This window comes from Acyrthosiphon pisum, chromosome A2 (genome assembly GCF_005508785.2).
Source record: "Acyrthosiphon pisum isolate AL4f chromosome A2, pea_aphid_22Mar2018_4r6ur, whole genome shotgun sequence".
NCBI lineage: Eukaryota > Metazoa > Arthropoda > Insecta > Hemiptera > Aphididae > Acyrthosiphon > Acyrthosiphon pisum.
Genome location: NC_042495.1, coordinates 76,303,830 through 76,315,417, shown reverse-complemented (window position 1 = coordinate 76,315,417; position 11,588 = coordinate 76,303,830). Strand labels below are relative to the sequence as shown.

General features: G+C 28.8%; 1 protein-coding gene across 1 annotated transcript; it reads right to left on the bottom strand.

The window, feature by feature from the left end:
- Positions 1-231: 231 nt before the first annotated feature.
- LOC100166399 lies at positions 232-10,584 on the bottom strand. Its single transcript, XM_001943358.5, has 21 exons — positions 10,116-10,584; positions 8,137-8,202; positions 7,853-8,077; positions 7,360-7,589; positions 6,777-6,999; positions 6,364-6,453; positions 5,436-5,555; positions 5,177-5,317; positions 4,621-4,758; positions 4,401-4,537; positions 3,793-3,982; positions 3,643-3,713; positions 3,238-3,481; positions 3,045-3,163; positions 2,732-2,927; positions 2,513-2,649; positions 2,188-2,353; positions 1,751-1,989; positions 1,600-1,672; positions 1,311-1,522; positions 232-1,140 (listed from the first exon to the last, which is right to left on the bottom strand). Exons 1-21 carry the CDS (start codon positions 10,207-10,209, stop codon positions 940-942), a joined length of 3,312 nt encoding a protein of 1,103 aa, XP_001943393.2. The 5' UTR covers positions 10,210-10,584; the 3' UTR covers positions 232-939.
- Positions 10,585-11,588: the final 1,004 nt, after the last annotated feature.

Here is an 11,588-nt window from a genome sequence, read left to right as displayed (position 1 = left end):
CATCTCGATTTCATTAATAGAATTCTATACCGGCTTAATCTGATTAGCTCTATTATAATGTGTAATTCATTGTTTTAACTATATTATGTAATGAATGCATTTGGTACCTGATAACTTATTATTTGGCTTCATCTTACGTGAGTAAATGCTTATAATCGGCTTTAATAGGTCAAATTACAATCATACATTTTTGGTTGTTTCAAGGAAATAAATTATAATATAGCCTAGTAATTGAAATGTTAAAAATGTGATAATTATTATTCATCCGTCATTACATATCCAGTTATTTCGAAATCTTTATAGATACATATAATATAATATATATGTGTCTCTAAAAAACTAGAATATTACAATTATGAGTTAAAAGTAAAATATTTGAATTTCTGATTTACAATAGTCTTACTTATTAGAATTTTGGAATCTGTCCCAGTCCTTAGTTTTTAGCATTTAAACGAGTATCAATACATAAATTGTATATCAATCGTCCGTTCATGACTATAATGTATTTAAGTATCTATATATTATAAATGTGTACATGTGACTTAAATGTTAATTATTAATTTATTTCAGGTTTGTATCTGAAATAATGGAATCAACCATTAAGCTATTATGGTTATAGTTTATATGATCTAAATATTGTTTGAAAATATATATCTATTGAAAAAAAAATTAATTACATATTTTATAAGTATGGAATTGGTAACATTACCTGTTTTTTTCCACTTTGGTTTTCGTGTGAATTATAATAAACTTCAATGAATATAAAATAATGATAATAAAAATTTACCTAAACTTAAATAATAAATATATAACTGCGGATGTGCGTATACATAATAATGAAAAATACTTATGTACTATGTGTATTATATAACTTGCTCGTGAATCTATTAAAGTGCAATCATATTCTACGTTGATCTAAGAGTGCAATGATATTCTACGTTAATCTTCTTCCACGGGACTCCTTTCTTCAGATTTGACTGATATCTGCGTTTCAGGTGTCATTACCGGATGGTTTTCAATGTTGTCAGCCTCCGCAGGAGTGGATAGAGTCGTCACGTGTATCCTATTAGTTTGACCATATAACGAAGTTTTCGATAATACACTGATCGAATAAGTGGAACCGGGCTTCAAGTGGTTTATCTGAAATGTGTCATACTATAAATAAACGGTTTATAATTTTATAAATACGTTTGCGACGATGGTTGTTAGAATTGTAATACTTATATAATATACTTGCTTACGTAGGTACCTATATTATTCGTTCCGCGATCGATCGTAAATCTATATAAAAAGTTTTATCTCATAATTACCGTGCAGTTATAAGTTGGGAGTTCTTCTGTTATCGGAATCTCAATATCGGGCTTGCTATCACAGCATTTATCTATGTCTTTAGACGAAATCTCTTCGGTGTTCACTATGAACGATTTCAGCACACCGTTGAATATGAATGGAATGTCCCATTCCAGTGAAATATGCGTGAAGCCTACGAATGTTGTCCTGAGATTTTCCGGTTTATCTGCAACTGTTTAGATTTGTTGTTGAACATATTGTTTTATTTTATTTTTTTGAGATCTATAAAAAAGTATATTGTATACTTACACCCGTCGTTGAAAATGCTGACGACTGATGCCGCCAAACCACCTGTAGGATAGTCTATCGACTTGGCTTTAATCTAAATAACGAACACAATATTAGAAATTTGTATAATATAGTTTACTAAAACCTCGACATTCGTTGAATAGTATTATACTTTTATGGTGTATTGGTGGTTCAGTATTAAGTTCTCAAAAGTAGTGCAGTATAATTTTGGCCAAGCAACGCATCTTTTGGGTTCTATGGTAATTTCCTTTATACTATTCATATCCTCATCGATTACGCTAACAATAAAACCGTTGATGATGTTTTCGTCAGGGAAACTCCATCGGATACCAATCGATTTGTTCTTCAAGTTTTTCTTGTAAACTATTAATTCGTCCACCGGTACTAAAACTGAAATGTAATAAAAATGACTTATAAATTATAATATATGTAATAGGTATATATCGTTACGATGTTACGTATAGTAGGTATATAATATGTAGGTACATCGTACATCCTGTGGCGTGTTAATGGAATTGAGGGAAGGGAAATTGGAGTAAAAGTATTTTGTAGCAAGATATTTTATAGCAATAGAAAGATCCTTATTACATTTAGTTTTGGTTTTGAACGGTATCAACAATCCTTGTTCCGAGTTGTATCCATAATTCGTCAGTACGTATAGTTGCAGTTCGTATTTAGTGTCGGGTTTTAATCCGTCGTAGTACACCGTGTTTTGTTTAACAGAGTTTTCTACTTGCGTGCCATCTACTATATCCTGTGTACAATACGGTATCATTTATTTTTAAAATTACACAAAAGTCTAAAACATTATTTGATATTGTGTTGTGTAGTTATTTCAGTGTACGCTGTTTATACAAAAAAATAATAACAAAAAGTTAAATTGATGTATATTTTATAGATACATTATACTAACTTTAAGTATGATCTGGTATCCTCGAAAGAAACCATTTAGTTTTGAACAATCGGCCTTGTTTATTGTCCATTTGAAGTATGCGCTTTGATTGGTGATGTACGAACTATCTTTGTCGTTTACAGGTGTTAATTTTGGAGCTATAATAATATTATCAACCAATTAAGATATTATAAAATATTTTGAATATGTTTAATATTGAAATTCATGAAAACTACTAACTAGAGATAGGTGTTTTTACAAAAACAACATTTGCATAGTCGTTGTAAGTATATCCTTTAATTTCTGGGTCAACTTTAATAACATACTGTGTGTTTGGTGTCAGATCCCAAATTTCGCGTCTTGTCTGATTGTAAACTAACAGCGATGTCCAGTTGTTTGTAATTACTTCGTTTGAACAACTAAAATGTTTATTGACCTAGACACGGTTTATAACATATTATTTTAAAACGGTGTCGTATTGTTATCTAAACTATTATTGCCTGCCTGCCTTTTTGCTATTAAGTAATTTAAAAATGTAATATGATCATCATACCTTGTATTTAACTACATAAGTAAACGCCGTATTTACGTATTTTTCGTCAACATCCCACGTTATTATCAGTGATGAACTCTGATTTAGTTTGGCTTTTATGTTTTTTATTTTAACAAATCCTGCAAAATGAGTTTGAAAATTAATGTTTTTTACGGTAAATGGATCTAGGTATTGGTATAAATTATGCATATACCATAAGGTTTGGTGTAAATACATGATATATTTGATGGTATAGCCAGCTGAGCCGTAGCTGATATTGCCGTTACTTGAACTGCGTATTTTTCACCAAATAGTAGATTTTCAAATACATATCCATGATTATTATTAGATTTTACTTCTTCTGAATAACTTTGTTGCTGTGTCGCTGCAGTGTTATTAAACATAAGTTTCAATAAGTACTCAGTTATTTTACAGTCCACTTCGTTTTTATCGTTAATCTATACAAGAAATAATAACATAATAATTAATAACATATATAAATATATTGTTTCAAACTAAAAAAAAAAAAAAAAAAAAAAAAAAAAAAAAAAAAAAAAATTAAATTACAGTAAGGGACATGTAGGAACATTATTTATGCAATTTTATTTTAGTTGTTTACCTTGTTCCAAGTAACATTGATGTAGTCTGTACCACTCAATAAGTTGACATCATAGTTTATGTTTCTTGGCACTTTATTATACAAAAAATAATTTATATTGTAGTACTAATGTTCTAATATATTATATTAGTTAGTGATTATTGTGTATACTTAGGCACTTGGTCGAGTAATTGACTGTTTTGATATCATCTATGTTGTAATTTCCGTCTTCTGATACTAGGATCACGCCGAAAGTGTATGATATTCCCGGTTTGAGATCGTCTATGACTTCTATTACGGACTTTTGTTGTCTGAGTTCTTTTAGTTCCAAGTATTGAAACTTCGATTCGTTTGAAGCGTCCTTAAATATATATAAGAAATATACCAAAATGAGAGGAGTTCCAAATAGATAAATATATGAAAAATTCAGATATGCGTATTTTTCTTAAATTTTTGTAAGTGAAGATAGTAAAATATTTGTTGATTTGTTATTCAAAAAACTACTATAATTGCATGTCAAAAGTCTTATCGGGCTTATCCTAAGTTTTTTTTAGGTAGTTGTGCTGATTTTTAGGAACATCAAAATGCGTATTATTTTTAAATTAGTCATATTGTTATTGATAGTGAATTTTAATAAACTTTAGAGTTTTAGTGGGTAAATTGTTATTAGGTTTTAATTAGACTATAATAATATATTATCTGTAATTTTTTATGTTTGTTATTGTATGTTCTTAATATATGTATAATGTATATACAATGTATTGGTACATTATATTTACCTTAAATATGATTTGGTAATAGACAGAGTTAACATTGTTACTGCCTAGTATGTTTTCCGAATTAAAATCAATTTTCAATTTTAGTGACCTAAAATCCGACGATTCTAGTTGTGGCGGTGATTTGAGCCACGGATACTCTAAACGCAAAACGAATTATACTATATTAATTTTTTCTGTGACACAGATGTTACTTTATGGAGGTTTAATAATTTAGCTTTACTTTCTTCACAGCCCGGTGCAATGTAACTTGTCGTACATCCTTTGTTGCAAACACCGGTGTAAACGTCACACGATGTCGAACTACATCTCTCTGAACATTTTTGCTCGCAATTTACGCCGTACGTACCATTCTCACATTCTGCTCTTAAAAGATTCATTGATCAAGGCGCGTAAATGTGTAATCACATTAATACAGTTTATATTTTATTAATAGATCTCTTGCAATAAATAATAAAAATTAAATTTTTAATGTACATCAAAAGTCTAGAATAAATCGGTAAAATGTCAATCCATATACCTACATATAAAAAATATTATAATTTGTAGACTAGCTTGGAAATATGTGTTTATTGTGTATTTCCTTTAAGTATTTTATTTCTGAACACTTAAATTTGCCTAAAAATTGCAGTTTAAACCGAAAATGAAATACCTTAAAACTCTGAAAATATATATAATATAATATGATGTTAGATGTTATATTATGCACGTGAATCTGGACTCAGATAACCTTGTATTTAAGTGACCATAATTAATTATGTACAGTGCGCTTACTATACCTGTGGTGCAATCGTATCCTCTATATCCCGCCGGACACTTGCACCCAAAACTGTAGGTACAAAACATCATCTGCCGACAGTGCGTTTTATGAATCGAACATATTCCGGTGCAGTCAGCGCCAAACGCGTTCGGTCCGCATCCTGATTAATATAATATATAATGTTATGACGTCGTACTATTTGTATTTATTTATTTAAACATCAAGCACTTTCGATTTCAAATTTATGACAATTTTAATGAATTTTTCAAATTATTCACCGTGTTCACATTTATTGCCTTTGAAACCAGGAGGACACGTACAGCCGTTTTTATCTGCAAATCCTCCGTTAAGGCACTCCGAAGTCGGCAATACAGGTTGTCTTATCTGCAGCGAATTGGCTAAAATTTCCGACATATTATATTATTATATTTAACATACGCTGTATAGTGTATACTGTGTAATTCTATAATAATATGTGATTCGATCACGGATAAAATAAAATGTTTTCACGTAGCGCCTTATATACACCCCTTGTATTTATTTGGTATAAGTTTTATTTTTTAACGGTTATGAATTTAATGCCTTATAGGTGAGATTTGAGTATTTTTGATCACCCTTTTATACATACATTTTGTCTTATTGATGAAGGATGAATAATGCCAGATTCATTAAAAACCTAACATTGATTTGAATATACATCACTAAGTATAAACTATATGCCTCTAGAACACTACAGCTTATAAATATATCAGCTTCAAGCCTCCAACAAAGGCTTAAATTACAATTTTTAGCATACAACATACCCTTACCTATACTTATAGGTTATCTACCAGCATTGTCTTTATCTATGAACTTGGAGAGCTACCAGTCTAAAATCAAATCAGTATTAATTTTTGTGTACCAATGAAAATTGCTAACGTATGCATTTAACTAAAAAACTGACGTATTGTAATATTTATTATGAATTTAATAGACATTGAGATTTGAGATCGTTCAAAAAAATTCAAATACAACGCTCTCATCTCATTATAGAGTTAACAGCTTTCAAGATTCGTTTAAAATTGAAATGCATTTCGACCTAGTGTCTCGTTTATTGAGTTCATCAGTATTTAGTTTTTGGTAACAATTTTCTGTTCCCAACAAATATTCATAACAAAATTATAGATAGAATATTCAAAATGGATTTTTATATGCATAATTTATTACCAAATGGATAAACATTGATGTTTAACGAAGCTGATGCAGATGGTGTCTTTTGTAATTCTTTTGCAGTTATCGTCAATATTTCTTCGTTTTCTGTTTAACATAATTTGATTAATATCATCATGACATCATATCATATTATATATATATAAAAAAAAAAATAGACAGTGTTTATTGATATAATAACATAATGTGTAGATAACAGGAACAGTGTTATTCTTTTAACTAGCTAATAATTTATCTTCTAAGTTCTGAAATACAATAGACTTTTTACATTTTAAGTCTAAATGTTTGTCATAGAACGTTTATAAATATATAAATATAATTATAATTTGATTCAAGTTTGAAAAAAAAATAAAAATGTTGTGTGTTACTGTATTACCCAAGTTAAAGTATTAACTACGATTTTTAATTACCATAATCATCTGTGCATTGAGCTATTCGTTTGATTCCAATCTTACAGCCGTCGATATATACTGTTTTATAAATATATTCATTTTGATAATAATATCCTCCTTTATATTTCTCATTGTACATTTTTAATTCTGATGATTTCTTTTCGAGTTTAAAATTTAAACTATATGTTTTGTTTTCATATAACCAGTTGTTGCTTTTGAACAATACCGTTTTTAGTATTTTCTGCAAAAAATATTGAATATGAACTATAAAATAAAAAATGATGCGTTTTATCCTGTGGATTTTTTTTTTGAAAATTAGTTTTTCACTAAGTATATAATATATTATAGGTGGTAAGTATTTTTTTTTCATGATTTCCGTAAAATTGGATTGATAAATAAAAATTCTCCAAACCTAAGGAATACCTATATGTCCATAATATAGCCATATAGGCGTGTAATGGAATACGTACAATTAAAATATAATGTTTTTGTTATTCTATATTAAACTGTATAAAAAGAAACTTGGTGTATTTTAATAGAATATATTACCTATATATAGGTCGTATTATATATTTATATATACATATACAATACTAATTACCGATTCTTTAATATTACTAGAATATATGATTTGTTTGTCAAGCTTATCTTCATCAGTTAAGTCCATTGAAAACGTACACTTCGACTCATCTCCTAGTAAATATGATACAGATATACACATTTTAATTGAATTTCTTTGTTTCCATTTGATTTTGAATGATTCTGCTTTGTTGTTAGCTTTCCACAATAGTAATTCATAGGAGGGATATATGTTCAGAAATGCAACTGGATCTGTAACAATAGGTTTGAGTATATGTCAAAATTCAAAAACGTTAAATGAATTCAAAAATATATAAACAAATACTGACTAAACGTTTTTGAAAAGATATTCAAGGACATTTGTTATAAGTTTATATGACGTCATTGTTTCTCTATTATATCATATAATATATAATTATATAATTTAAATAAAATTATATCACCTAATACCTACTATAGTATTTCCATAAATTGTTCAAAATTTAAACATATAATTCAACAGGTATTTTACGTACCAGACATAGATAAACTCGAGATGGTCCATTCTCCAATTTCGTATTCAATTTGGTTTTGCGTGAAAATGTTTTTTGAATACTTGCTGTCCGCTACGAATTCTAAACTTTTCTTATCGGAACTCAGAATTGATCCATTAAATTCAATTGGCATACCAATAGCATTAGTTCTCAAATGAATTTTTGCATCATAGCATCCGGGACACAAAGAAATATTGAAAGGATATCCTGAAAAGAATAAGTTCAATTTTAAACTGTTCAAATTCCGTTTGTAATTAAATATTTACGATTGATTTTTTCTCCATCATTATATTCCAACGTTGTTTTATAAATTGTTGTGATGTCATAGTTATCTGAGAAAAATTTCAAAAGTAAAACACTGAATATAATTTATGTAACGGCAATAAGTAATTGAATGTAAAACCAAATTGAAGGCAACACTGGGAACTGCAGTAATGTATTAATTTAGGTAAATATTTATTAGATAGGTTCTTTAAAAAATCAAATTCAAGTCGAATTGTAGAGGTTTGTATGCTTCTATAAAAATCAATAAAATGTTTATAAAAAACTAATTAATACGTTTAATTATATCAATATACAATAGTATATATATACTAGGTATATACTATATGTTTTATCTTTGTAAAAATTCTTATGGGTTGTTGAATTTTTATAATATCTATGTATTTTTTTAGTATTAGTTACCAAACGGTATAGAATATACCATTCAAAAATGCTCTCTGAATTAATCACATGGTTTCGATCTTATAACTGCTGAAGTAGGTAGCCAGAAATCTCCCAAAAAGAGCCATCGTACATATCGGCCGGAGTGACCGTTCTCTTTTGGAACAGAGTATAGCTATCTCACACATACAGGGTGATCCATTTAACGCAAGACACTTTACTGTTTAACCATCTACTTTTCGTGTAATAAGTGTCTTACGTTAAATGGATCACTCTGTATACAATTCAATTCTTAGACTTTCGTATTTTCCACTACTTTGAAAATTTTCAACTATAATATTAGTCCCTAAACCAAATAAAACTCCTGATCTACTCTCATCCCATCGTCCAATAAGTGTCTTACCATTCTTTGCTAAAATATTAGAAAGGTTAATTCTTAATTCTACCCATTATTATTGAAAATAACATACTGTCTGATACCCAATTCGGGTTTCATGATTCTCATTCGACTATACATCAAGCGCACAGATTAGTAGACGCTATTTCCTATTTGCTGGAACAAAATGTATATTGTACGTGTGTGTTTTTAGACATCTCTCAAGCTGTTGATTGAGTTGGGCATGATGGCCACCTATATAAGCTTAAAAGATTCCTTCCACCTCCTTATTATCTAGTTATAAAATCGTATCTCACAGAACGTCATTTGCTAATTCGCTACGGTTCTGCTCTCTCCGACATAGCAGTTATAAACGCCGGTGTTACACAAGGCGGCATATTATCCCTTATTCTGTGCAACATTTATGCTTCAGACCAACCAACTACTCTTAATACATCAGTAGCTGACTATGCTGATGACAAAGCGATAATTTCCATCAACAATCATTAATCATTCCCTTACCACCTTTACAAATCTGCAAAATTGTGATTTCCAATAAAGAAAAAGGTGTTGTCCATATGGAAAACTGGTTTACTTAAATATATTTAAGTAGGACTTAACTGAACCTAACTGGTTAAGTAAGTGATGAATCTAAATGTTTCTATAAAGGATTCCACAACCAGCTATAAGTACTCATTCGAATCCACTTATCAAAAATTTGGCCTCCACTACCATACCTGGTAATCCCCCAAGATGCCTAAAGCTCAAGTGGTGTCGTGGTTTGTCGTATAAAAAAAACAATAAAATATAAAACAAAAATAGTTAAATATAATAGTTAAGTAACTATAGGATGTGTCATCATTGGGTGACTCTTTTCGTCACAATAATGTTACCTGCCAATTGAACTTTTAGCCTATATTCTTTATATTCTTATTATATTAATGATACAGATCTTATATTACTCGTAAAAAAAAAGTATTTAAGTTATGTATTATTGAGATAAATATAAATATATAATACATCTAAAGGGGGTGCCAATGGTCTGGTTAAGACTTAAAATATCTATATACGCTTAATAAGACCCATAGTTTACATAAATAATAATACTTACCTTCTTTTGTAATAATTTTCATACTATTCACTTCAACAAATAATTTTTAACGGGTTGTGAATATTTAAATTTAGTTATTTGATTTAAATATATACCTGTATGTGATTTGTATTCAATAACATCACCCGCTGCTAGTCCGCCGATTACGAGAATATCTAAAATCAGTATAGTGACGATTTCTACATTCATTGTTGTACCTACCTAGGTATAAATTCAAAATCGTAATAGTTTCTTGAATTTAAAATAAATAATAGGTAATACACATTTTTTAACAGCGCGTATGGTTTATAATAGTATGTATGACTCCACGCTATTCACCACTGCAAATACAATTTAAATGGAATCACATGAAATATATATGCGTATTTTATAGTTATTATTACCAGTATAAGAGTCTAGATAAATATGATTATGACTTCGTTGTACATTTTAGCCATTATCGGTCTGTCAAAGTCCAATTTATTGTGTGTATAGTGTTGGGATGTAAATAATATTAAATATAAATTAACACTTTGAACCCTACAAACATTTGACTGCGATAAAGGTGTTTGTTAGGAACTTAGGAGTATAATATTGATTATTCTTATACAATCGATGAATTTCGTCGGCCAGACTATGCGTATAATATTTTATTTATTTATATGATCTAGTGACTCAAGCATAATATTTGTAAAGTGTTACTTTATATTTTAGCTGAACATTTTTTTCAATTAAAAGGTTTTTGAGATTTTATTGTTTAATCGGCAGACGGCAGACATTAAAGATGTATATCATGAATATGCGTATACATTTAAAAAAAAATTCTTTTTTCGTTGATTAGTTGACCTTTGTAATTTGTTGTTTTTATTCTATTATATCGTTATTTTTTAAATATTGTACTTAAGTGCTATATGTGTGATTAGATAGACCGCCATAATCTTGAGTACAATTTTGTGAAGATGTTAGAAAACAATAATAATTCTGATTAAATTATTAATTCTGTTCGAAAAAAATAACAATTCTGCCAAAATTATTAAAAATACAAGATAACAATCTTTGGTTCTGATCAAAAACACAAACATAAATACATTTATTATTTGTATGGCCCCATGACGCGGCTATATACTTTATACATAAACATTTAAAATAATATAAATATACTGCAAAATGTATGATACCATGTAATGGCGATGATAAAGTTTCATTCGATTAGTTTCGTTAGGTGTGCATTTTATGTGTACCAAATCATTAATTTCTCTATACCTAAATAATCTCATTCTAGTACTTCCATGTAGATCATACGATGATCGGATGATCCAAGTCATAAATCATAACATACATGTTTAGAGACTTTCATATAAATATTTATTTTATTTTATATAATATTTTCATGGGCTAAGCCCTTTTTACATTTTATATTGATAGGTAAGTTGAAAAAATCGAAAAATAACTGGTTCAACGATTAGGATAATCATAATATACATATTATATATTATATAAATACAGGTACTATCATAGACTCGAATAAGGTACTAGATTCCTGATGTACCTACCTATACGAGAATCCTACTCTACGATGACATTTTTGT

Bases quoted from the DNA above. Each gene is read 5' to 3' on its own strand.
- LOC100166399 (XM_001943358.5), bottom strand. From the start codon at position 10,209: ATGAATGTAGAAATCGTCACTATACTGATTTTAGATATTCTCGTAATC. The intron at 8,203-10,115 runs GTATATATTTAA...AATTTTTCTCAG, and splicing joins TGAATACAAATCACATACAG to ATAACTATGACATCACAACA. The intron at 3,714-3,792 runs GTATACACAATA...TGTATAATAAAG, and splicing joins TTACTCGACCAAGTGCCTAA to TGCCAAGAAACATAAACTAT.